This window comes from Osmia lignaria, chromosome 13 (genome assembly GCF_051020975.1).
Source record: "Osmia lignaria lignaria isolate PbOS001 chromosome 13, iyOsmLign1, whole genome shotgun sequence".
Taxonomy (NCBI): Eukaryota; Metazoa; Arthropoda; class Insecta; order Hymenoptera; family Megachilidae; genus Osmia; species Osmia lignaria.
In genome coordinates this window covers 4673083-4700439 of record NC_135044.1, presented here as the reverse complement: position 1 = coordinate 4700439, position 27357 = coordinate 4673083, and the positions used below count along the sequence as shown (strand labels likewise).

The 27357-nt window shown below is 43.9% G+C and overlaps 2 protein-coding genes across 5 annotated transcripts; both read left to right on the top strand.

Moving 5' to 3' along the window:
* The first annotated feature begins 1530 nt into the window (after positions 1-1530).
* Oli (basic helix-loop-helix family member olig) lies at positions 1531-5589 on the top strand. 2 transcript variants are annotated; one of them, XM_034319552.2, is made up of 5 exons: positions 1531-1936; positions 2016-2227; positions 2351-2589; positions 2689-2912; positions 3008-5589. In XM_034319552.2, exons 2-5 carry the CDS (start codon positions 2090-2092, stop codon positions 3235-3237), a joined length of 831 nt encoding a protein of 276 aa, XP_034175443.1. In that variant the 5' UTR covers positions 1531-1936; positions 2016-2089; the 3' UTR covers positions 3238-5589. The 2 variants fall into 2 exon arrangements, with proteins under 2 accessions (XP_034175443.1, XP_034175442.1); XM_034319551.2 differs by having other exon boundaries at positions 2674-2912.
* A 176-nt stretch (positions 5590-5765) lies between these two features.
* On the top strand, positions 5766-27246 carry Axud1 (AXIN1 up-regulated 1). 3 transcript variants are annotated; one of them, XM_034319538.2, is made up of 6 exons: positions 5766-5993; positions 22526-24469; positions 24592-24836; positions 25139-25555; positions 25647-26055; positions 26201-26528. In XM_034319538.2, exons 2-6 carry the CDS (start codon positions 22540-22542, stop codon positions 26383-26385), a joined length of 3186 nt encoding a protein of 1061 aa, XP_034175429.2. In that variant the 5' UTR covers positions 5766-5993; positions 22526-22539; the 3' UTR covers positions 26386-26528. The 3 variants fall into 3 exon arrangements, with proteins under 3 accessions (XP_034175429.2, XP_034175427.2, XP_034175428.2); XM_034319536.2 differs by having other exon boundaries at positions 5767-5993; positions 25647-27246; XM_034319537.2 differs by lacking the exon at positions 5766-5993 and adding an exon at positions 17042-21770 and having other exon boundaries at positions 25647-27246.
* Positions 27247-27357: the final 111 nt, after the last annotated feature.

Genomic DNA, 27357 nt, shown 5'->3' with positions numbered 1-27357 from the left:
TTTGGAATTCTGGTTACATTCGCGCAACAAATTTCATTTTTCCCTGACACAGACAAGTGTGTTAGGTAGATAGCTTTTCTGAAGCGCAATATTCTCTCCCGCATAAATCTGTTTTAATTTTCTGCATAAAACAATGTTGCCGGAGAAAGGTGTTTCAAGGAATCGAGTGTTCCATTCGGAGAATCGGATAAAGTGGAAATAAATAGAAAGGAACAAGATAATTTTCAAAAAAATTCAACCCCTGTTAAAAATCCAGGCAAGAACTGACAAAGGTCCTTGCTTCTGGTGGTTGTATACGTTTCGTCGGATATTAATTAAAACGAAAACGAGCAGAAAAAAACGCGAGAAGAACAAAAATATTTTCGGCGGGATGAAAAATTTGCTCATTGTCCCGGGCAAAGGCGGGCCGAACCGCGCGGATACAGAGTTTTCGTCGAACGTGTTCGTGGCGAATGACAACCCTCCGTGTCGTGTACACGACAGATGCAACGAACAATATGGGCTCGACGTGTGCGCGTAGTCGGGTTTTGATTTCGGCGTCATTATGCCCATGGTCAGATATATAACGCACCGCGTTACGACGTGTCAGCCGTCGATCCGTCGTTATTTCCTACTCCATCGCGAATAAACTCGCTTCGTAAAATTGATCTGCGACGTTACACCACCGAGCATTGCATCCACGGTCCACGTTGCATTTCCATTCCTCAACCCTACCCGTTTTCATGAAATTTTCTGCTACCCTTTTGTTCCTACTCTTCGGTACTCCGCCTCTTTTTTTCCCATCAGCCTCGATGTTCCCGAATTTCACCCTCCCACCCACCCCCTGCTTCGAACGAATTCGTGATTACGTTACGTTTCGCAAATGTTTCATTGTTCTTTCGACCATGGAGAATACATACAGGGTGGCTCGAAAGTGTGACCGTTTTATAATATAAATAGCCAAGTCATTCGTTTCTCGGTCACTTTGTATATTTGATACGAAACATGTCGTCGCATGGCGAATCAAGTGTCTATTCTTATTAACAAAGGAATTGTGATTTCGATCCGATTTAAAATACCTATTAATAATTACCGAAACGAGAATACCAAAGTCGAACGCTAAAATTAACCCTCAACGTCTGGTGCACGTTCTCCACTGCGCCCCCTGTTAATCGTTTGAAAATCCCCATAAGAAATACTTGTACATCGTTCAACAACCACCTTGACCCACCCTTAACATTCTCAGGATAGAACGTCCCTAAGCTATGCAGTGTACGCATAGAATATTACATGCGAAATCAACAAAAAAAAATAAAATAAAAAAGACGGGAGAAGAAAAGAAAAATGATGTCGCACCCTTTGAAATCGAACTCCTCTCGATCTTCCTGGGCATCGACCTATCCAGTTGGTAAGAAGCTGACCTCTCGTACCCTGGAACTTTGTCCGATGTTCGCCAGGGTTCGCCAGCCGTTGGTCCAGTCCAGCATCCCCTATTTCAACGCTGGCTCGTCCTGTCGGAAGAAAGCGGAACTACATTTAGGGGTTGCAGACGGCGTGCACCCTGTGCGCAGGGCGTCTGCAAACAACAGACGCGTGCGTGTTCCCTGTAAAAAGTTTCTCGTTTGTGCGTGAAAATATAATAGAGCGATAATAAAATGAACCATAAACAATAACCGAGACGCTTTTAAAGAACCAAAGATTGTTAAATTAAACGTGCATGAGAGATAAACAGCTGGGTCTGCAGATTATTCTTTCGACAGGATAACATGGCTATGATCAGCGACCTTTAAGTTGTAATTACTGGATCAATCTGAAAAAGAGGGAAAAAGGAATCAAAGAGTGACATTATTGGTTCGAAGGAAGATGGCCTGCTACACGTTGGTGCGGAAAAAATTTTGCTGATCCTCGCTGGATGGAGGAGATCCTGCGCCGTGCATGACCGGAAAGGAATTTGTCGGTAAGTGTTGCGGTTACTATTGATTACATTACGCTTGAACGATGATAACCGAACAAACGATGTTTCTATATTTATGAAGTCGAACGGACGATCGGTGGAAGTCCTGGACGGAAGTGAGACGCGTTTCGAAGGGATAGGAGTGTTGTCTGAGAGATGAGATCGTACGACGGGGAGAGCAGCTCGACGGAGGACGACGACAGGAGAGAAGGTCTTCCTGAGGCGCATCTGCAGCAAGGATCCTGGCAACGTTCCGCTTCGCATCCCACATGGGCTTGGGAGCATCGTACCGCTGTGTGTACTGAAAACTGAAAATTACAAGAAATCATTGATCAATATCTCCAATGGCATAAATTTTAATCAAGAAATTTCAATTCGAAGAGATTTCATTTCGCATTGGAAAATTTCTCGTTACAGCATCCGTTACCACCTCAATCGACAGGGTCGTTGGAATCCATGTACTCGGTGCCAGGAGCCTCTCACGCTAGTGTTTCCGCTCCAACAGCTGGCTACTCGTCGGAGCACCCTCAAAGTGCACCTGGAAGGAGAACTCCGTTGGGTGCCGTTGGTCTTGGTGGTTTCTACTTTCAGCAACAACCACAGCCCCACGCTTCGTCCAGTGCTCTGTCGGATGAAAACAGACCAGACTCTGAAAGGTATTTAAATGAGCCTACGAATGCGAAATCGTAATTTTACAATTTGCGAAAATTGAAAATTGCGAAAGTCATATTGAGAATCAGGTTTGACCGTCATAGACCAGGAGCGTCCAGACTGAACTGTCCGTCGAAATCAAAGAGCACTCGTCAAGGGAAGAGCATGCGATTAAACATAAACGCCAGAGAACGTAGAAGAATGCACGATTTAAATGACGCCCTCGACGAACTTCGATCCGTCATTCCGTACGCTCATAGTCCGTCCGTGAGAAAATTGTCCAAGATTGCCACCCTGCTACTGGCGAAGAACTACATTCTCATGCAAGGTAACACGCTCGATAAAAGTCTTTCAAACTATACGGACGAACCTGTGCGACGTTCCCATTCAATTACCCGCTACTGAATTACACACCCCGTACAGGAAACGCCTTGGAGGAACTGAGAAGAGTGATAGCAGTTCTGCAGTCACCGCACGCTCACACAACAGCTCTGCCACCCACACCTGTTTCCTACGATCTCCTGCATGGTTTCCCGGGCAAATTGTTCCAAGGTGTGCAGGACATGCAAGGACTTCCTACGAACGACCCCCAGAACGTCACAGCGGGTGGACCTTCCACCGATGCCACTGTAGCTAGTGGAGAATCAAATTAAGGATTCTAATTTTCCCTTTTCTTTAATGAAGTGAACGAATGGAGAATCAAAGATTACGGGGTTGGTAATTGCATCAGATATTTTTAAAGCTTTTCCATATAGGGGAGGGTTGCTTTAAGAAGGTTACGTGGTATTTGTTTCGAGAATTAATTTCAAAGAATTAATTGAAAAATAACGCATTTAAAATTTGCCTATACTTTAACAAAAATTCTGTTATCGGAATAAGTTAAAAAATATTCAGATGGCCGAAATTTAGAAACCATCCCCTGCTATATTATCTTCCATAAAACAGAACTTAACGATCTAATGGTAAGTCACTATAGTACGAAAATGTATGTAATCTGTAAGTTACAAACCGGAGGCTACTTGTTGAAAGTATTAGCGAAGTAAATAATATTCAAAGGGCGTACATCTTATATGATACACTGTTACGAGTTCGATAAACGATGAGTCAATATTACTACCTATGTACTTAATATTAATTACGGTTAAACGCTCCTAAGATGAAAGTTTATGAAAGTATTAATAATTAAGGAAGTACTTAAACGATCTACGATTACCAACAGAGCAATAAACGACAGCACATTTCAGTCTCTGGTGAAAGAAATAGAAAAAAGGATTTCTTTCGATTTCTTTTTTATCGCCAGAGAAAGAAATGATGTAAAAGGATGAGGAATAAAATTTCCGAATCCCGTCCTGGAACGCGATAGTCAATATAGCATGTGATACATGTCGAGATATTATATATATATAATTATATTCTAGTCATACACGCGTACAGATCATAAATATTCATATACATATAGATATATATATATTTAATAATTCAAATTGAGCCATCGATTGTAATAACTTATTTATATACATAATACGTTTATTAAGAGTTTATTACAATGTGCCAAGGATATAGCCGATCTCTTTTCTTGTGAGAATAATTGCGAGACGTGTATCCAACGAAGGACGAGGGAGTTTTTAATTAACGAAAACACTGCATGAATCCTCGCCTTTTCGCGGATCACGATTAAACGTCGTAAACATTTAATAATGAGCAATAACGACTATTATTCCTAATGACGTCGGTCGTTAAATAACAATAAAATGTGTGCAGATGGTACGATGACGATGAAAAGAGATAAAAGTGTTTGTTGTAGCGCGTAGTAGATATTACTGTTTAGTACTCGGATGGAAATGTATTCAAGACAACTGCGAATTGAAAGAACGGGTGCTCTGAGAGAAGAAATTTTAATTATTCAATATTCTTAACCCTTTTGATCTTTCAAGAGCAATTAAAATTTTTTGTTTTTACTTTGGCGAGGATAGATTAATCCCCTACTCTCGACTGAAGGAATCATTTTCAAAGGTCATATATTCCAATTAGAGTTGGAATAATTGTAATATAAAAGGTGAAGATTATTAATTATTTATTTACATATAAGAAAATTGCAAAGTGTTTACCCAAACTTGTCACGAGACAATATCATGGTACCAAGGTCAAATGGTTCAAAGAAGCAAGAAATGAGACAGATAACGATATTCTTTCAGGGCATTCCATCATTTCGTCAGACGCATTGAAACGAGTTAATATAAGCAAGAAAGTTTGTCATTTTGTTTTTTAAATACAATAATAACTCGTACTTTTAATATCGATGCGTATTATCGCGCGGAACTCGTCTATTTTTAAGCGAGACGCAAAAGTTTATCGAATATACGAATTTTCGATGTAATTTTATGCGAACACGTCAGAAACGTATAATTCATTTAACACGTTGGCTGCCGTGTGGTCACCTACGGCCTGGGTCTTAAATTTTGTATAATCTAATAAATTAATAAAAGAAAGGAGTAGACAAACCTCGAGGCGCTAGTGTTATATTAATAGCATAACCTTAAATTAGAAAATTAATCAGCCACGTTATTATCGATTAGTGTTTTGATATGTCTTACAATACATAGAAATTTTCACTCTGGCAGTCAATGTGTTAATGAAATATCGTAAATATTTACGTTGAATACGTTCCAACTCTACCGCCATAGTTTATGGAGCAGGTGAAAAGAAAAGGAACGGAAAAAAACGATCGATAGATCGATTGATCATAGTAAAATTAAGGACACGATTGTACGAGACGGTGAATAATACCTTTAATCGGGAAACGATGAGCTGGGTCTGTTTATAATCTCTAAAAGCCAATTATACATTGCGAAAAATAGATAATTGTTATCTGAATCACCCACGCAACCGACTAGTGGTGCCACCATTCGGTCGCGCCATGAAACTTTCGTTCTATCGTATTCAAATAGTCTTTTCATTATCTGGCCAAATAATGTTATTAAATACAAGTAATAATTATCAGAATCACGCGTAAATGAAGACACATTATTGTCATCGTCGATCCAAACTCTCTGAATCAATCATGATGCTGTTTCAACGAATTTTACCTGATTTTAAACCATCGACTTGTGGCGCCATCACGGCCGTCACTCCGCAAAGTATTCACTTGATCGTCTTCCGTCCTTTTGGGAGGACCTTACACCGTATGTGCCTGATTCGACGGGGTTTATTGTGTGCGTGTCTCGTCGGTGGCTTCAAGATGGCTCGCAGGCTGCTGCTGCTTTTTGGGCTTGTAGTGCTTATAGTGCTTATAGTGTCCCTGTAAACTGTTTCGTGAAAAAGATTCGGTAGATGCCAAGACGACGACGACGTGACTCGGCCGGCTGGTAACTTGGGGTAGTCTCGATATGTGACGATCGCTCAAAAACCGGTAAGTCGTTGCATACCATAATTTTTTATCATCTACTTTGCGATTGTTCACAATTTATTATTGGAAGCTCCGTCTGACTTGTGTATGCGATCGCTACAAAAGGAAAGTTTTCGTGGTTAGGAGAAAGAAACAAAATGGATAGACCGTGACAGAGAGATCACGCTTAGACAGTTACAAGCTTTCTTTTTCCTTAATGCGCGATCGAATACGCAATAAACTTAACAGCAAGAAGGAACGATGGCTTTAAAGTACAATTGTTTTTACGACGAGACTCGTTGATAGGTTATGATGTCATAATAGTGGACAGCTCGCGCAATCTCTTTGTCTTCCACGCTCGATCACGTATTTTTTCACGTTCGTTAATCTTGTCTGTGGTGATATCCACGAAGGAAGTTGAAAGACTAATAATGTATAAGAAAGAAAACTTAACAATGATTTAATGAGATGATGTAGCACGGTTGATCGGGCAATTTTTCATCGTGAGTTTTGGAGTACAGTATCGTCTCTCCTTTTCTTTCTCGTAGCGTCGTAATATTTTCCGTCGCGAGTGGGAGAACTAACCTTACCTCACCGATGGGCGAAAGACGCACGAGACGGGGTCGCTATTGGTAGTCCTTTCCACATACCTGCCACGCAAAAGCTACCTGCATTCTCAGTCAGATCGAGCTTCGAAACTTTTGTCGATATGTCTGTATATTTAAACTTGCTCGTACAGTAGAGGGCACGTTACCTTTCCCTAGGGGAAAGAGCCCTAATCATTCGTCTTCATATTAAAAAATGACTGTGCATTATGTTTAGACCCAATATACGGTTTAACCCTTTCGCAACGATGGGTAATTATTGTCGTTTACTGTGAAATAATCACTGGGTACTATGGGCGACTTTATCTGTAGTCATACAATGGAAAGTGTAAAATTTACGCTTTCCTTAATTAACAGGTAGTATAGAGGAAAGAGTGTCACCACTAGCTGTACTGATTTATGGATTTCTGAATCTCTGTAGATTCTCCCTAAGATTTCTTTGAGTTTTCCTAGAATCACCTTGGATTCTCTTTCGGTTTTTCCTAAGATCTCCCTTGATTTTCCCTAGAATCTCCTTAAGTTTCCCTAGGGTCTCTCTGCATTCTTTTTAGAGCAGAGGCAAGTGGTGGGAGGCTTCTCTTTCCACGCTTACTCTTAATCAAATGTCTACGTTGCATCGGAGTGTACATCCTCCAGAAACGTGTCTCACGAAGGACATGAATTACGAATCATTCGTTGCCAAAAATATCAATGTGAAAACTGCGCATACGAATATAAACGATACCTGAAGCAGCAATTCGAACGTGTCTATATATGTAACACAGACTGTGTATACATCGTTTTCAAAATTTCACCGCGAACCAACTGGAACGATGAGCGCTGTATCTTGTAATACAGTCACTTGAGAACAGACTATTGGCCAGCCTGTGTGCTTGTTTGTCGTTGTCAATTAAGGTCGAAATACCTTGAAACGATTTGATACATTGCCTCGTGATGTTCTTCGACGAAGGATTAACTACACAGATAATATAGACACGCGTTCTTGAGTGGTTGCATAGGAACGGTGTTTGGTAAGGTAAATAATAACAAATACTCGCAAGTACGCGTGCATGACATCGTGACACACTATCTTCACCGCCGACTTCCGGTGCGCTACATTACGCGGTTATTTTCCACAATCACGGTTTACCCTTTAACTTAACATTTCAATTTTCGATTTCACACGTTACAAATGACAAAAGGAGATAAGGAAATAGATAAGTACGTATTTGGTAAACTTTCAAACTCAGCCGTGATATATGATTTCAAGGTGAAACGATTCACCGCCATCTTTTTCTAGGATAACATAATATTTGAGTTAGTGAAAGAATTTCTATATAGCTACTTGAAAACCAGTTCCATGAAAAAGAATGTAGGCTGGACGGTCGAACGCTGAACAAAAGTTTCATCCTTATCGGTTCCGTACTGACCCGAAAAAACGTCGACATAAATGACATGTGACGCGTTTCCGGTGAACTTATCTCAGGTACGCTACGTACCTCGCATAATAGGCACGCGTGACGTGTTATCGACGATCGAAATCAGCGTTGAAGAAGTCAGGATTATTCAGGGATGAAGAACATTATCGTTAGGTATTCGCGATGGAAATATACCTATTGCGTCTTTATATTAGTCACAGTAATGTGTTTATTCGAAGCAATCACGGACCCGAGCCGATTAAACTCGTTTCGCTTTATCGAACCGAATACCCAATTATTCGGCCAGCGCCACTCTTGAAAAAGTTTAAACAGATATTTTACATCGTCCAAATTTCTTTATTTCAATATTCGATCGTTGGTTCTATTTCCTTTTTCCTTGTGTGTGTTCGACTGGTATGGAGTATCAGATGCTTTCCGAACGATGAAATCATTCCAGTGAACGGTCCTTTTTAATTATTGATAGCAGTACGTCGGTAAAAGTGGCTATTCCCGTTGCGCAATAGAAAATAATCAAACGATAGTAAATGAAACGTATTTTCGAGATCTTATAACTGGAAATACTCTGTACATGGTTTTAGTGGCTAAAACTGGTTACGAATAAAATCCCTGCACCTTATCAACCACGAAAACCGAAAGTGACGAGTCGTTTCGTTATCGATATCGCGATGATAGTCCTCGTTGTTTGTGCACGAGCTTTTCGGCAGCCTTCGTTTTCATAGTATACTTGGAAATCTACAGCATTATACTATGTTTGATCATCTTTTGATCAAACGTTCGATAAGAACATTCTAGCGATAAATTGCATGTAGCTCAAGGTGATTAGACGAATGTTCGATCAAAGGTATGTCTGATTTCCGAGTATATTAGATTATCCATATGGAAACAGATAAAACGACTGGTACTGGAAATGTCTGAAACTGTATTAGAAGATTCTGAGTCAACATAGAAACCGTATTCTCTGACACATCAAGAAGAGAACGACCGTGCATGATATCTCGGCATGATGACGAGGTATCTGCCCTTTGCTGATGCATGTGCAGGCATTTTTATTCCATTTCGCAACGGGATTCGTGCAAATTCCATGCTCACTCCCTGTCTTAGCGGATACTCGCGTTACAGTATTCATTTAGAGGAGAATTACAGTAAGCTGAAGTTTTATTTAACTCTCACGAGTCTCTTTATGTTCATTCACCATTTAACAGTAAGAGATTTTTAGAGAATTAGTTTTAATATCGCACGCTTGAAATTTATATAGCACACCCTATAGATTGGTTTCAAAGCCAAGTTCGTTTAGAAATTGAATTTCAGTCTGGTATATTTATCAATAGACAGCGGGTTGAACCGATATATTCTACCACAAAAAAAAGAGCACGGGTACAATTGTAAACGTACGGTAAACCGGAGTTCGTCGCTTTTGTAACTGCGTTCTTCTTTTTTCATCGATAGTTTTGGATTTATTATTTTTCATTAACGAACAGCCAGAGGAGCGGCTGCCGGGTGAGTGGGTGGTTTGGTTGAGAGCATCGAGTGAAAAATGGTGAAATGAGAGAGTTGGGAGAGAAACAGGAGCAAAAGAGAGACGAAAACAAAGCGGACGCAGCCGCCAGGGCAACAATGGCGCATCGACCCGCCAAAACTCGCGGTGACGCGCAGAAACCTACGCGTCGATCTTCTCCGACTAAAAAAACCTTCTAATTCGGCCCTAATGTCACTGATTTAATGATTATTTTGGTCGATCACATCGATTTTTTCGAAAAATAGTGTAGATAGAGGTAAATTAGCTTTAAGACTTAAGAAATATTGCCTTTGCGAACGCAGTTGGGCAGACGAATAAAATGGCCGTCCGTTCGCTTGATGCGCAGAAGCATGCGCAGTGAGTCTTACATAAACGACTCTTGACTAACGCGGTAGAGGAAGATTGGGACCATTCGTAGAGTTTCTAGAATTTTATTTATCAGCTGATGTTGAATGCTAGTAAAATAATTATAATATTAATATAAAAATAAAATTAGGAGTTAGTACGTTTATAGACCAAGGTTTTGGTACCCAAAAGTAGATATTTGTACGAGTCCAAATAGACTTAGAATGGCATTAGTGTTACACTAATAAACTTACGTAGTAAACTAAAAGGTTGAATTTTGTAATTTCGAAATGAATTCCGTCAGATAACTTTCCTTACGTTCGGTACGTTGAGACGGTCAATTTGTGCTTGTTACCAACACCTGGATCAGAGGACATAAGAATAGGGGGTCCAAATTGAAGGACCCAATTGGAGGAAGCTGACAGGGTTCCTCCCGTATTTTTCCATTTCTGTTTCAATTCGCGAGCCAAGTGCAGCCTCTTTCAGGAACCGTTTCAGGTATCCTGCAAGACTTTTCGTTGCACTTGGTTCCCGTGAACAGGGTAAGACTGAGAGAAGTATGGTCCACGATGGATGAAGATCAGGTGCCGTGGTTGCCAGGGTAACCAGCATTGATCCCTCCCCTCTTGTTCTATCGTCCTTTTCGTTTCTCCTCCACCATACATTATTTGTCCCTCTCTCTCTCTCGCGACCCCTGCTTGAACACACAGATACAAATGCATACACCGATTCGTGAACGTGCAAGATAAAATCACTCCTCCATTTTTGTTTGAACCTTTCATCCACTGTTGATCGATCATTATTAAGTTTACAGTCATGAAGAATTTGTTAGGAAGGGATTGAGGGGTGCAATTTTTGGAAATCAAGAAAAATCTCCACGTGTTAACTCTGGGGTGAAAAAAGCTTTCGCGTTTCAGCGGAAGATGATCGATACACGAAAGGCGAAATCAAAGAAAAATATAGAAAGGCGAAAGTAGGATGCGGTCTCTGAACAGAGAGTTGCCAGGCAACCGATATTGTTTCCATTGTTGCGGTCACAGCGTAAATATTTGAGCTGACTTTGTTACTTACCAAATGTCTTCCCTTTTCATTTCCCTGTTTGTCGAACTATCGAAACTTACCAGAATACGTTAGACTGCTTCGATCTTCCATCTTTGCGTAGGTGGAGCTAGTGTCTCGGTCAAGTCCACCATTCTCGGTACTGTACATTGTATTCTAAACATCACTTTAGATAAGATGCAAATGTTTATATGCGATACACCAAGTTTGTTTACCAACATTTGTTTCTCATTCCCTGCGGGATGTAAACGAACCTCGCTCAGTGCTGACCTCGCGGTCAGGGGTGAATCTACCCGCGGTTGGCTACAGATTAGGGTAGGTTAGGGTCATGGACCAGTGGATTACCGTGGGCGGAGGAGGGTTCTGGTGCGACGACACGGCTCCTCTTGATCCGTGTCACGATCCCGTGAGGGATTGACGCGAATTTACAAAACAAGTCCATTTTATATTCCATAACAATCTTTAATCGTCGCACTTGAAGCCGAATCGTTCAAGGTTGCCTCGTAAAACGGCACTTTGTTTCCGAATGACCTCTCTCGCGAGATGCGTTCTCTTCTCTTTCGACATTGATTTCACGGTTTTATCGTTGGCTGTTATTTTTAATGCTCCTTTCATCATGACCGTCGTTTAATTGGCTAACTTAGCAGACGTTGTTCCAAAAACTCTATCCAGTCCTAGTGGAGTTGAATCGTTTATTCTTCCGATCGATCGGATTCAATGGCAGACCGACCCCTTTTGCGGAACGTGGAAACCGGAAAGGGGGAAAGCGAGAAGTCTCCACGGAGATTAACCGCAATCCACGGTCAGAAGTTGGGAATTAGGAATGGTCAGTTACACGGGAAATCGAAAGCCCCATCTCTCACTTCTTACAAGAACGGCTCGGAATCGGTAGGAACTTTGTAGATTTAAGAGCCACGAATAATAGACAGTGTTTATCTAGTTTATTTTTCAATGGCACCACTGTCTTCGCCAAGCGATTCAACGAGATTTCACACGTAATTTGTAGGAAGGTCGATGCACCAAACCGCATCACAGGTGGGGTCGTTCGGAAAACTGTCTTCAATTTGGTCCCTGTTGCCTCTAAAATTGACGCGGTTTCCACATCCTTCCATCTAACAATGGCCGTTGTGAAATTCTCGCAATGCTCGGCCAGCCAGCCAGCAATCTCAGGATGATTTTGCAACAGGCCTAGTTGCTGCGTTCGTTCTGCTTGCATTCCGTTCGCTTACGATACTTTCACGTCTAACAAAAACGGTCCACATCCACCGTCTAATTGGCTTCTGATGATAATTCCATTTTTTTATCTCCTCTCTCTCCATAATATATATTTTTTTCCAAGTATTGAACAACAGAGGACAAGAGAGGGTTAGGGACAGTCTCGGTGGATGTAAGTTGTTGCGTGAAGGACGAGCTATTGCGAGTCCCTTCGTGTCGGAGCTAACCTCGTTTCTCAAAACTGGGTCATACTCGTCTCTCCTTTGATCTCCGAACCTACCCACGGATCTGTTTGGAATCACATTGCCGTCGATCGATATTATGCTCCTCGTTTCCCGATGACGGACAACAGGATGCCGAAGTTTAACCAACTTTTTTCGCTTTATCGCCGCTCGTGGCGACTGAAAAGTTACGAACGGATTCACTTGTAGCGTTTTATTGCCGCAGAATTACTTTCTCAACTCTATCTGCAGTAAATTCGACGATATAGCGGACGTACCGTGGTAGTTTCCGAAAGGAAACGCACCTTCCAGGCAGATCGAAGCTCTCGTGTTGTCGTTGGAGTTTCTATTTGGATAACTTCGATAATTTTGCCGTTTAATTCCAAGGTGATATTGGAAAATGTTGAATATATCAGGAGTTGTTAATTCTTTCTGTGTTTCGGGAACCATTGGTGTCATCTTTTGAGCATGTAGCTTCTTTTTAATCGTTAGTCCAACGAGTTCTAATTACTTTCCAATCGTGAATAAAATAAAAAGAAAAGAAATCTATATAAATAATGAAGCAATAGATGTAAACTCGCGATGGTGAGGTTCTGGACGATATACCATAACACGGTTCGAAGGAACACCATCAATTGTCCTCCAGTGTCAAGAGTCTTCACCCAAGACGTACTGTCCACCGACCACAAAAAGTCCCATCAGAATAAAGCAATCTGATTGGTCGCGCCCCATCTCAGCTCGCGTGTATTTTCGGTCTTGACGTATGATTGCTCGAAGTGATCACATCTACTAATTAGGCTCGTGTAAATGTAGGGAGTCAGTCGGTGTGTGCGTACTACCCCTTCTTGCCTCCGTGCCGGCCCGCGAGGATTCTTGTCATCGGTGGATGGTAGGTCTACTAGAGGTAGATTGGGTGATGAATCTACCATAGTAGACCAGGTCATCGAATGACTCGCTTACCGTCTCAAACAGAGCATACGAAATGCAACTCGTCACCCGTACAACTCTCAGAATCTTAAAATAAACGTGGTAAACAATACGTGTGGCGAAACCACGAGAAGGTTTCTCGTTTGTTTTACCGATTGATCCGCGCGGTTTTCGCCCCCGAAACAGAGCGTGTATCTCTGCTAAACTGTCGTCGTTCCGCTGAAACGTGACGAAGTTGATGCACGACACGGCGAATCGTATATGTAACGCTTGTAACGCGAGCTGACGAACCGCAGCGGTATTTTCACCGCTTGTCATCCGCCTGCGTCGCGTCGCTACGTTTACGTGACGTCAGACGCGACGCTATTCTGGTCCATTACACGCTTCTCTCCTCGACGATTGTCCCGATCGTTTGGTGAAACTAACTTAAGTTCCTTTTATCAATTACATCGGTGAGAAGAAGCGGAACTTTTAATTTTAATTAAAAAAAAAAAAACAGTCCAGTGGAAACGTTGCTAAAATTTAAATGATGTAGATGATGATCAGGGTCATTGTCTCGTAAGATTCATGAAAATAGGTTCTGAATTGAACGTGTTGAGGTAGAAGCATTTGGCAAGCTCTCGGTGTCTACAATGTTTGCCGAGTACGTTGGATCATCCGCCTCGGAGTAATCCAATTTTCTTCGAGGCTCTTCGGAAGAAGAACGCATGCTCGCGGTGTTGTGTTCTTTATAGACGAGGCAGATTCAAGTGTGTGGCCCAACAATGTTGCCAGAAGAGGTGTAGAAAGCGTGTCAGAGAATGTTTGAAACGCGATGGTACGATACTTGTTGCAATAGGGTGGACTATTGGCGTCAAGATATATGGAGCATCCGTTTCTGTAGAAAGCATTGTAGATCCTACGTATCGAATTTTTCCAAATTTTCGACAAATTTCTTTTAACCTGCTGTCACTTGCGCGTATCAATTCCAACGATTTTTCTTACAAAATTACTAATGTTGTCAAACGTGTGGCTTTGGCACAGCCGTGGCTCAACTTCGCGCCTCGTTGAAAGTTTAACAACAAACTAGAAACGTTTCAGAGAGTTTCAGTTAGCCGACTGTTGCAACTAATCGGACGTTAATTGAGTTTAAAGGTTTATTAAACTGTTCTATCGTTCCCAGTGTTCGGAACTCAATTTATCAAACGACTGGCGCAATCTGGACATTGTTCATCCATTCGAACGCACGGGACTAGAAAAATCGTTGAACTTCAAAGACAGATCAGATAACACACTTTCATATATAATTCTCGAAAATTTATCTAATTATTCAGTTCGGCTTTTTGGAAGGTACCTAATACTTTGACACGAGTAATTGATATTATCCAGCGTTTGATTTTTGGAAAATGACTTTCCATCTAGTTCCGTCGTGAAAATATGTTGTACTCCCAAATTGCATCGCAATTAAACGTGGATGAAAGGTCCTGTACGTGTAATACGTAGAGCACTCAAACGTGCATGTACAGCTCGCTACGAGAAACCCATAGTCTGGTCTATTGAACCGAGTACAATGAGCGACAGCTATGGCCGCTATACACTGGCTAGCATAGTGCCAGCTTCGTATTTATGCTTGTGTTAACGCCTTCCGTATAATCTCTATGGAGGTCGGATTTACAGGAAAATATAGACGCGAGAGATGTAATTAGGAAACGCCTGCGCGTCAACTTGAATAATTAGCAATGGGATCGATATAATTTTTCGTCCATCTTCCTTCGAATTTTCATCGTTCCCTCGATAAATAGCCCGGCCATAATGCGCAGCCCGCGTTTCTCCATAGCGGAATGTAGACGTCAATTGTGTATCACGACACACGTAATAATACTCCATGCCCGTTATCTTCCCACACCTCCTCTCTACCCTTTTCATCGTTCGTATCCCTCCTACTTGTGGGCGTTCGATTTGCAGCAACGATATAGGTGCATTCTGTGACTGCACCGATCGGCTGTGCGCGAGTAGTACGTACTAGGAATTGAATGAACGCGTCAGTAATCCTCGTACAGGATATCCAATCAACGCACGAGGATATACCTTGGTCCATAGCGTTACGTGTATCGATTTATAATAACATCGTTCTTGCTTTCTCCTCGCGTTTTCCCATCGCCCTTTCTCATCCGTTGATCCCTCGCGATTCATTGAACCTCGAGCCCAGGTGATAACCCTTTGAGTTCAGACCACGGAGAAGGAGGATGCAGTCAGGGTGAATAGCGACGAATCGAATTGTCACAGTTTTTGTGAAATTATTAGTTCCCGGTTTGCACGAATTTTGTCAACCAGCCAATGTTTCATCCGTAACGCGAAACATCGTCGGGGCATTAATCACCGCGATAAAAAAAAAAAAAAAATAAAAGAATCTTTCATTCAGCATCCAGAATTTTCCCCCGGTTTCGTTGGCAATCGCGTTTCGGCGCAGCTGCGGCGGTTTGTTACGGTGTAGTACCATGAGCTTGGAGAGAAAATAGGATGGAGAAGGGAACGAAGGGAAAATGAGAGAGCGACCGAGAGAGATGAGAGAGGAGAGTCCATGGTACGTATGCACGTGGACTGCTATAGTGCTACACTGCGGTGGGATCGATTCGGCCGGGGGTGGAACTCCACCCTCCACCCCCATTTACAAGCCCCAATATACACCCCCGCAGCTCTCAGCCTCGCGAAATATCCGTAGGTTAGTTCGTCTCTACGCCTCCTCTTCTTTCCTCCTCAGCTTCGTCTTGTTATTTTTCCCTTCAGACTTCTACTTAAGACTTATCATTAGGCATCCTCTCTATTATGGAACTTGAGCTGTATAAAACTTCGAACGCTTATTAATTATTTATATGAAAATTTTGGAATTCGAAATTCGAATATTCAAATTAGTGGAATCTGCGTTCCGTGCTTCCCAATAGGGTATCGATTAGTTCGTTAATTGCCTTGAAAAATTCAATCAGTGTCACTGAACGACGCGGTTCATGGATTCATCAGATTTTCAGTATTAATAGTGGTGGAAAGAAGTGTGTTTACAAGGGCCAACGGCGCGCGTTCACTCGCTCGCGTGTCTTCGAGATGGAAGGAAAGAAGTCAGGGTGGGTGGTACATTCCGCAGCTTCCAGGGAGGCCGGTGAGCGCAGGAGGCTGCATTATATTCCGCTCCCTCGCTCTTATTATGCCAAAGTGACCTATAGCACTGCATCCCCGGTGTGTGTCGTCGTAGACGCATACAGATACATCCAGGGGGCACCTACTCGACTTCTCTCCGCTAACTCTTCTACCGATTGCGTCGAACCGGCAACGACCGTACAGTGTTTCTGTAAACACGTGTTCGTTCTTGCAGAACCTAAGAATTTTACTATACGAATATCTGACGAAGATACGAGAAAGGATATAAACGTTAGTCGGCGATTCTTCAATCAAGTAGATACGTTTTTACAGTGGATATTGCGGTTCAGTAGTATAACACAATAAATGGGTCGACGGAGGAGATTCTGACAAACAGATCCCTCAAAAACTCGGATCCAAATGTACACAGAAGTTCACTTACTTGATTAACGAATAATCAGCGATGATATTAACCTCGTGGAACAACTATCGTGTGTAATGTGCATGGAAATCGCCCCTACCAGCTCGGAACTGTTTTCGTATCTTACGCTCAGCTCGTCGCCACGGGCTTGTCTCTCTCTCTCTCTTTCTCTCTCTCTCTCTTTCTCTCTCTGGTTCTGCGTGGTCGGTTCACTATATCCCAGCTCGTGTATAGTAGTCACCGTGATTGCTATAGTGGTTCTGCACTGTGGTATAGTGATGCGCCATGGTAGCCTGCGCAGAGAACGCCGCGGTGCCAGAACGCGGACCAGGGAGAGGGGCCGAGTGTAGGCGTCGAAGGGAGACAACGAGATGAGAGCGAGCGAAGATTCGAGGGAGACACAGAGATACAGAAGCGGAGAATTTGTGTAAGCTTCCTGCGAGAGGAGAGGAGAGTCGAAGAAATAGTACTGATCAGAATGTGTTAAAGCGAGGGAGAAATAACCTTGTGGAATTTGATTTAAAATTAAAATAACTTGTAGCTAGAGTTTTTATGAACAGAAACCGTGTTCAAATCAAGCAGCACTTAACGCTAGTAGGACCTAATCAAAATAATACAATTGTACTTCAAAAACAAGATGATTATGAAACAAAGTAATGCGGTATTTGAAGTAATATTTCAAATAATGTCATTTGAAAAGTGCGCAGGAGTAGAAGGGACCAAGGTACGAGGTGAAAGAGTGTGCGAAGCATAAAGGGGGTGTATTCGTGTAGGTCGTGCTCAAAGTAGTATTCGCGTGTAGGTGAAAGAACGAGGGAAACTGGAAGGGGTGGTTGATGGCGGTGGAGGAAGAGGAGTAAAAGAGAAAATGAGGGAGGAAGAGAGAAAACGTTTCGGACCTTTCTCAGAAAGCAGAAAGCACGACGGAGCAATATCGCAGCGTCTGCCGGTGTGTTGTAAACTGCTTTGATCTCGTCTCTCTCTTACTCTCGTCTTCTTTTAATACGTTCCCCTCTCGCTCTAGCTCTTTCTCCTCTGGCTTCTTCCACCCCTTTCGCTGGAGAGTTTAGAAAAGCCGAGGAAACTCGCGTTTCGGATCTCTTTTTCATGAAAATTCCTATCAAGTCCCGATCAAACCTTGCGTCTCTTTTTCAGTATGTCTTCTTCGCTCTTATGAAAACCGAGGCTAATGTCGATTTCGCCCGTTAGAATTAGAATAATGTAACTTCGGATGAATTTTTTAGAAGGGTGAACAAGTTATCAAAATTATGGTCGTCGGATCCTTAATCCGGGTCGGGTGAAATTGAAATTTTGGAAGTTTATAAACGCTAATACTATACGTGTATAGTCAGCTGCGGAAGTATAGCCCTGTCGTAAATCAAAGCTGTTGATATTTCATCGAAGCGATCGATAAGTTTTCCCGGTATGTACCCGCTGGAAAAATGGAGTCGGTCATGATCGAAGCGCCGTTTCTTTCGCGCGTGCACGCGTTCCTTTTTTTCCCTCATACGCTTCCATGAAAGTGCAGCATCGAGCGCATCCGCGAAGCTAACGGTACGCGATGAATTATTTAATCGTTAGACGTAAGTCGCGGCGAAGCAACGGGAACGAGAGTAACGTAAATTGGGTCTCCTTTGGCCGTGGAAAGCGGCGTACGATTGCCGCGTCGATCTGTCCACGGTGGCACACGGTCGCACCTGTTCGTCGCCCGTGTACAAAGTCGAGCAAACAAACGCGACCGAGGAGGGGGATCCCCAAAATTTCGCGACGTGCCCGAGGAACGCGACCTTGATACGCGAAAATCAAAATGCACAGGGGTCAGAGAAGAGATCGAGCGATTATGTAACGAAAAATTGTTTGCTCGTTTGTCGCGACTCGACGCCACGTGAAATTTTAATGGAGATCAATTGGAGCCGGATCGCGCGTGTCATCCTTTTAACTATATCATCGACGGCAATTTTTTATTTTTTATTTTTTCAAAATACACAGCAATACAAGAAGAATGTTTGCAGGAAAGAATGAAGATAAAATCGCGAAGTTTTCCTGGTGAATTAATGGCCGGGACACGCGAGAGTGTCTATTGCTCGACAATTTTTTTTTTTTGTTTTTTATAAATATTTTGTCGCGGTTATGAATGTGCTATTACTTTTCTACGGGAAAGGAGGAGAATGATAAAGGGAAAAGGAGAGGATCCAGGGTAGTCTGGTTGCCGTGTAGTATAGTCTTCTACTTTTGCAGCGTAGCGACAATTACGTCCGCGCGGAGCCGCGCAAGCGCCAGGCTCTCTCGTTCGTTGAACCGTCCATGAGAGAGGGACGTTTGTGTGCGTGTGACAAAGAGACGGAAAAATATAAATGTGAGAAACGAAGAAAGAGAGAGGGTTGAATGTATAAGAGAGAGAGCCGGAGAGAGACTGGTAGTAGACAATACCCGCGTCAATTTTACAAGCAACGCCACCTATGCAAAACTTTCCACATTTTAAAATGCACATTGCGTATCGAAAGCAACGCCGAAGGATACCTTGTTTTCGTTTTCGTACGGTACGAATTTCATTGAATTCCCTTTATCTTTTCCATCCGAATGTAGGCTGATCTCATTCGTGAAAACTGTAAATGAATAACATCAATTAATCGTCTGGAGATGAAATTAATTGGTATAATTATCGTTTGGAGTGTTCTGATCCCCAGCGAATTACGCCAATGAATACATATCGGTCTCCATATAATAGAAATATAATAAAAAGAATGAAAGTAAGAGTGTCGAAAATGAAATAGAATTTATCGTTGTCCCAGTGACCCATCGTCTAAGGTTTAATGTCAAGCATAAAAACGATATTGAGTATGTCATATGGCATTGGTCTGGTATTCGGTCTCCCGGCATCCGGTCTGGCGCGGATTAAAACGGACAGATTTTCAGCTTACATGACTTTGTTTCTGGACCGTCGACACTTACAATGCTAATGTACCACGAAAGTCGAATGGAAGGGTAATGATAAGAGCTGATACAGTCACTTGGTGTACGTTCGCTTATGTAACGACAGAAACCTGTTTGGTATACATCGCGAATATATCGTCTGTATATAACAGTGGTTTTCATGCTTTCCTCTTGTATATTGTCTCTTTGAAAATTGGTCAATCGTTGGGATCGATAACGCATCGCGATACTCCGCGAAGATTTTCCTACTTCCTGTTTATGAGCGAAGAAGCGAAGATTGCTGGAAATACTGAGGAATTCTTCGGCATAGTAATCATAGCTAGCTTCTCGACAGAGAAGAAAGATCTCTAACCAGAGAGCATAAGGAGGCTTATTTAACCTGGGAGGCAGCGGTGATTCGGTTCTACTTTCCCAATGAATAACTCCCTAGACATGGAAAAACCCTATGCCCCGATTACGTTGAAAACTGTCCATCTCAGTTGCTGTTCTCATAACCGACTGAAAATAGGAAATATAGACACATTGTAGTCCGATTTAGGAAAGTTAATAATATCTTTGGTTAATTGTGTTGATGCGCGCGAGGGCGTTTAGTAGTACTAGTAGGCGTAGCCTGTGTACGAGAGTGTGCAGAAAATAGAATTACTCTAGAAAGGCCACGGAATTTCACCGATGGTAATCAATGAGTTGCCGTTTGGAAAGTTGCTTTCCCTCTACCAATCATCGACGTAGAATTCATTTTCACCGATGCCAAATATCGCCCGATATCCTTTTTTGAAAATATTAAATTTTTTGGAGAAAAGGTTGAAAATATGAGGTAAAGATCGATATTCCAAGAACATGGTGTCGAGTTTGCCCCCTGTTCGATCGGTCCGATGAGAACCACTGTGTTTCGTAGCATCGTACACTGTATTACAGATTCACTAACACAGAGACCCAAGGCTTCTGTGTGTGTGTATAAAGTACGCGTGTACCCTTCACTAACGTGGAGGAGAACCGAGGTGAGCCGAAGGTGACCGAAAGCGACGCCGAGCGGAATCGTCATCGATGCGGCGTCGAGGTAGCTCCGCTCACTCTGCTCCGAGCTGTCGAACGCGACGCACGCGCCTCCGCTTCGCTTCGCTTATTTTTCTCCATCTCTGCGAGTATACGCTCTCCACTTAGAAGCATTTCCCTCGCTTTCTCGTCATCGAGTATCGTCGTCAAACAAGAGAAAAAGAGAGAGAGAGAAAGAGAGGCAGGCATACCGGGTCTCGTCTCTCTAGGATATATTCCAGTCAGTCAGTTTGCTCGTGAACGTTCAGCTCTGGTCTTGCTTCGAAGCCGAAGCGACTTTTCTTCTCGCGTTCGTTTTGGATCTTTCATCGAGAGAGGCTGCTCTCCTACGCTCTTCCTTCGGTCCCACGGCCGTTTTGTTCTTCAACCGTGTGCCCCTCGAGACGCATCTCTCAGAACGTTCCATGTTCAATCTCGTTTATCCGACTTTGATCGTGGTTGGATCGTTTTGGTGTCGGTCGAAGAACGAGTCGATTCGAGTTCCACGATTTTCATTTTCATCCTAAAGTCGAGAGAAAGAAGGCCTTTTTGTCTTGTACAGAATACGGTTCGCTGGCATCATCCGAAGTAACCGTTCTTCTCTCGATCAGTTGGACTGTTGTTTCTTTTTGGATAGTTCGTAGCCCGTTGGATAAAAATTGGATACCCTTTTCCTGGAACGAAGAAAGGGACTGACTCGCAGCCCCGGGGCAGTGAGGCGGGCAGGCGGACATTGTTGAATGCCGTATAGCTCGAGAACCGTGCCGGTCGTCCTCTATGGAGGCGGCTGATCGCTCGATGGATCTCAGGGACAGACGAGTTTGCGAGCAAAATGGAGGCGGCTGGAGTTGCGAGACGACTTAAATCGACCCTCTGCCGAGTTCGAACATACGTCAGAGAGATATCGAGCCCCGTGTACGGAGGTTCGAAGGGATTTGCGACAGGACAGAGTGGTGCGGAAGGTGGTGGAGGGGGCGAAAGATCGTGCTACTCGAAGGTAAAAAGACAGAAAAGAAAAACGAGAGAAAGTATTTAAACGAGGGAAAAGGAAAGGAAAGGAAAGAAAAGAAAACGGAAGTCAAGAGAGAAACCCTTTTACACCTGGCTAGTCGCGTCGAGTCGTTCTCTGGGGTATACAGGGGGTACAAGGTGCGCATGGTAACCGAAGGCAGACAGAAACCTCCCCCTCCCTCCCACTTTCACCCCCCCCCCCCCCCCCCTTTCCTACCAGCTTTGAATCAATAATCTCCGGCCAGGATTATATGCAGACCCCTTTTATATTCGGTGGTGTGATAAGAAAGATATCGGCAGATTAAGGGCACACTCGATCGGATGTACCTCCGAAACGTTTTCCATCTCAGGCTTCGTTCAAAAGCCTGGGACAACATCACTCTCGGATATGCCGATTCCTATATTCCTCGAATCTTTTGGCGTGTTCGACGGTGTCGTTCTCTGTTTACCGGTGCGCGGTATCAGCGCGCGGATTATTGATCCCTCCATCTTTTTCTTCTCCGTCCTTTTGCTTATGATGTATCGAGGAAAATGTGGCTACGCGGTGAGAATACGAGATCACCTCTGAAAACGGGGACAAAACCGAGGATAGTCCGCTTAAATGGATACCGATCAATTGATTCTCTATGGAACCATAGACTTTCGAGTAGACGATCCATGATCCCGTCTCGAATCCGCACGATTATGATCGGACACGATCTTTTTTTTTTTAAATCATCTCTGTTTTTCTCTTTATCACAGATTGCACGCTCCAAATGGAATTGTCTTCGGTTGAGGATCATGTTTTCGAGGCCCAAGAAGCTTTTGCCGCGTCAGTAGTAGAGCCGGTCGCCAGGCCTGAGTCGAGAGCATCTACATTAACGGAGGAGGTTGAGTCGACGGGACTCGACGCGAACGTCGGGACCGCGGCTACGTCAGAAGAGAAGAAGGAGGAAGATTGTGATCGATGCAAGAATAGCCAAGAAAAGGTAGAATCATCCGAGACTCGGCTGGTAAATCACGAGGTTTCAGGCGACTGTTCGACGGAAGAGGATCAATCGAAGCTGCTCGATATGGGGCTCAAGTTGGGAAAGCAAAAGAAGGAGGCTGGAGAGTCGAACGAATCCGAGGATAGTTCGTCGACGGTTCAGTGTCCCGATGAACAGGGGGAGAACGAAGTGCCAGAATTCGTAACCTCGTCGCCGGTATGCAGGAAAAGACCAGCCACCGATTTCCTGCCGATCAACGCGGAAATCAAGAGAATAGGAATGGAGGTGACGGAAAACGAGACGACTCAAGTGAGGAGCGACGTGAGGAGGATTTCACCGGTGCTGGTTAGCCTTCGAGAACGTACTCTAGGCGAGATATCCTTGTCGTCGAACTCGTGTCTCTTCGACGACGACACGAACGGTCGATGTATCTCGAGAAGCAGCAGAATCCTCGACGATTCGTTCACCGGTGTTTGTCGATTGAACGATAGTATCAGCCTGGAGAACTCTGTTCAAGTTAACGACGATCCTGTGACAACGGCAGATTCTTCGAAGTCGGAGCACAGGGTCGACGGAACGGCGTCGGAAAAAGATAAATGTACAGAGAGCAAGGAGAAGAAAACGTTGGAGAATCCGTTCATCGACGAGGATTCTTGTTATTCGCTGCCTCGCGACAGTCCTGGCAGGGATCTGAACTCGTGTCAGCAGCCGAAACAGTGCGAGGAGCCGATCGAATCGTCTCCCTACAATGGTGCATCATCCTGCGAAAGGTCCGCTAACCCGATCGACGGTTCCTCGTTTCCTAATTTAATCGTGTTATTGGAACGCATGGATGCCCACAGTCCGACGTTGAAAGAGCAGAAACGAACGATCGTTAAGAAGAAGCCGAAAAGCACCACGTGCAAGGACGTTGATAGCGCGGAGGCGAAGACTGAGCCGGAAGATTCGTCCAAGGACTCGTGTTCGATGCAGAGGCGCGTTCTCGAGAGGGACGATCAATTGCTGGACTCTTCCAAGGTGCACTCGCCGAACATCGTCCGCGATATGCCGTGTTCGCCTTCGACAAACGGTATGAAGCAATGCAAGGTGATCTTAGAGAAGTTGATCTTGTCGCACCCGGTGGACATGACCGAACAGAAGTTTTGTCCGGAAACAGAAGAGACAAAAGCCAAGGTGGTCGTTAAAGAGTTGGGCGAGGACGAGGAAATGGTATTTGCCTCGGCTCTGTCCGCCGGAAAAGAGAATCCTCGGCCGGTGAACAATTTGGATTCGTCCGAGGCGACACCCAGCTCGCCGGAGGAGACTCTGGAACCAGCCACGGAGGTTCCAGAAGTCGTCGACACGGAAACCGAGACTGAGACCGGATCCGATAGCTCCGAAGTGTCGTCCATGAACGCGCGGCTTCGTGGATGCGACGACGACACGGTGTCCGACCAGATATCTTGCCCCGAGAGCGAATCCATGTGCTGTGTCGACATCGGTCCGGAAATTATAACCAGGTTGGAATCGGAAAGGCCGGAAGCGTTCACGGAAGACTCGGCGGAAAGCCTGGCTCTTGCCACCGGTGCTCGGGATGAAGTTAGGTCGGATGGAAGTGATTCTGGTCTTGGAAGCGAGATACCTGGAGAGTCTGGACCTGCACCGGCTCCGGAAAGCGATTCGGAGACTTCGTTCTTGGACAGGATACCCGATGACATTCTTTCCGATAAAGAAAAAGGTATTTCTTCTCTTTCTTTTTTAACGCGACGAACATTTTACCATCACAGTCTGCTTTATTAAAAACAGAAGTTATGAATTATTGAGATGCGAGAATTAGGAAAGCACGACATTTTGTTTCAGTGGTGAATCAATTGGAGTCAATCGGAGTGGGTGTACCCGGTACACCGCAGGCGCCGTTGGTGAACTTCCCGAGTCCACCGAAGAGCAATTTGAAACGACGATTAACAGATTGCATGGAAGGTGCTCCGAGTCCGAAGAAGAGTAACACCGATGAGTCGATGAAAAAGAAACGCAACATTCAATTCGATGCCGTGACCGTGTACTACTTTCCTAGGGCACAGGGTTTTGCTTGCGTGCCTTCTCAGGTAAGCCCAGGGATAATCATCTTTATGATTCAATTAACACGTTCGCCGCCATACTGAGAGTGAACTTGTATGATGAAAGACGCGTTAAAACGCGAGTCATAAATAACATAATCAGTTAATTCTTACATTTTGTATCTTCTACGTTACATTATTAATTTGATAGTAAAACGTTTTCGGGAAATATCCATCACCAGCCTGTGATGGTTAACGTGTGTTAAAAACCCTGATTTCCTTTTCTATTCTCTGAATAATAGCGTACACCTGTGGAGTAGGGTATAGTAAATCGATTGATCGTTCTTCAGGGTGGCAGCACTCTTGGTATGAGCGCGACGCATACTCATGCCGAACGGTTCTCGTTATCGGAACACGCCGCCGAACAGAGGCGGATTCATCGCGCGAGGCTTGCACAATTGCGCTCGGAGCGTGCTGCAAATTGCGTGTCCGAGGCAGCCTCCAGCTCGGAGGATCCGAGCGACGACACGGACGAGGAACAGAGCGATAACGAGGAGTTGGACATCGATAGTTATTACTTCCTGCAGCCAGTACCAACGTGGCAAAGACGAGCCTTGCTACGTGCCGCAGGAGTTCGTCGAATAGACGCGATCGAGAAGGACGAGTGTCGCGATATCAGAGCTAGCAGAGAACATTGTGGTTGCGGATGCAAAGGATACTGCGATCCGGAGAGTTGCCCTTGTAGCCGTGCCAACGTCAAGTGCCAGGTTGGTCGGAATTTATTAAACGAGAAATACAAATGAATTTTCTTGTACACGAGAGATACCGTCACGGGTGTACGTATTTTTCTTTCGACAGGTTGATAGAGCCGGTTTCCCTTGTGGATGTACTCGAGACGGTTGTGCGAATAGTTCAGGGAGGATTGAGTTTAATCCGGTAAGAGTACGGACGCATTTCATCCACACGTTGATGCGGTTAGAGTTGGAGAAAAAGCATCGGGAAGAAGAGGAGGGTACGGATCACGATGTTTCCGACAATCAGCACGGTAGAAGCCCGTTGAGGGAGATTAACTTGGGATCTGTAATGGAGAATAGGAACGCGGAATCGTGTTTGAACGGGGGCGGTTTTACGACGTTGCACTATGAGAATCACGACGCGAGGGATGCCGGGACAAATTGCCAGCCAGACGTAACCGGCACAAGAGAGGATAGCCTGGATCTGTACGCTATCAGAGACGATTGTTATCCAAGCGAAGACACTGTTGACGGTACGCAGGGACCTCAAAGGAAACTTCATCCTGAATTTAGTCAAGCTTTTCAAACGTTCTCGGGCCAAACCGGTGCCGGGGTTAATTTTCAACAGCCTACTTATCAGGATTACCAGCCTTACGCTAACCTTCCTTCCACGTCTAGGGTGCAATTTCAGCCACAATTCCAAACGGTGCCAGGAAATCCAGGGTTCTCACACTACTCGCCTTACGGACAAGACGCTGCAACAATCCAGGGGAACTGCCAAGTCCATCCAGGACAACATTCATCCGCCTACGAGACCAGCTTCGCCCAGGACGAAACAACCGGATCACAATACACGAATCTGAACTCGGTGCAACCGATGAACACAGTCGTCCAACAAATGGGTAAATTAGAACCGTTCTCGGAACTTTTGTCAGCTAGATATTCCTACTACGGTGAAATGGAGCCCCAGACGCACGGTACTTATCACGGGAACGGAACCAAGGTCGAGGTGGAAAAGAATCAAGGTAACGAGCAACAATCGGAAAGTACGGAAGAGTGCGACGAAAACTTTGGGGAAATCATTAAAAAGTCAATGGTCGAGACTGTATCTGCTTAAAGGTCAAACTGTTTGTAGATATGTCGAAAGAACGTCTATCCGCGAGTCCGTCAAAGCAGTTTTTTGTTTTTTGTTTTTTTTTTACTCGTATAGTGATTTATTACAAGAAAAATAGTGTAATTTCAGCGAGCTCAAAAGCTCCGTTGGAAAACCTCGCGGTGAATATAAAACAGGCAGAGGGGACTATCCCGAGATGAGGAAAATAAGGAAGAAACTGGTACTTTGACCGGTTCTCCTTTAAGTTAGATAAATCCGAGTAAATTGTTTATGTGATTTTCGAAAAGAACCGAAGGTTCTCCTCAAAAATCACTCACGGTTTACTACGGCACGAGTTTACTACGTGTGCGTCCGCCCGGGATGAAAGTTCGGGACGTCGTTCTTTTTCGTTTCATGTTTACATTGATAAAGACGACGTTCTCGAACCATGCGAAGAGAATCCTGGGCCGCCGATTCGGTGGAGGATTTTCAGGGGCAGGTCTTCGTCGAAAATCTTCATGAACAGTCTCCTTGAAACGACAAGGATTCTGTAACAGAGAGTTACAGAAGAAATTCAACGAGGTTGTGACCAAAAAAAAAAAAAAAAAAAAGAAAAAAAAAGAAACAACAACATGGGATCAGCTTAGATTGCAGTTTATAATATTTAACTTTAATACTTTACTCTAAGATCGCGGGTCACGCATGTCTCTTTATAAAAAAACCTAAAAGAAAACAAAGTTTC

Bases quoted from the DNA above. Each gene is read 5' to 3' on its own strand.
- Oli (XM_034319551.2), top strand. From the start codon at position 2,090: ATGAGATCGTACGACGGGGAGAGCAGCTCGACGGAGGACGACGACAGG. The intron at 2,228-2,350 runs GTGTGTACTGAA...TTCTCGTTACAG, and splicing joins CTTGGGAGCATCGTACCGCT to CATCCGTTACCACCTCAATC. The intron at 2,913-3,007 runs GTAACACGCTCG...CACCCCGTACAG, and splicing joins GAACTACATTCTCATGCAAG to GAAACGCCTTGGAGGAACTG.
- Axud1 (XM_034319536.2), top strand. From the start codon at position 22,540: ATGGAATTGTCTTCGGTTGAGGATCATGTTTTCGAGGCCCAAGAAGCT. The intron at 24,470-24,591 runs GTATTTCTTCTC...ATTTTGTTTCAG, and splicing joins TCTTTCCGATAAAGAAAAAG to TGGTGAATCAATTGGAGTCA. The intron at 24,837-25,138 runs GTAAGCCCAGGG...ATCGTTCTTCAG, and splicing joins TTGCTTGCGTGCCTTCTCAG to GGTGGCAGCACTCTTGGTAT.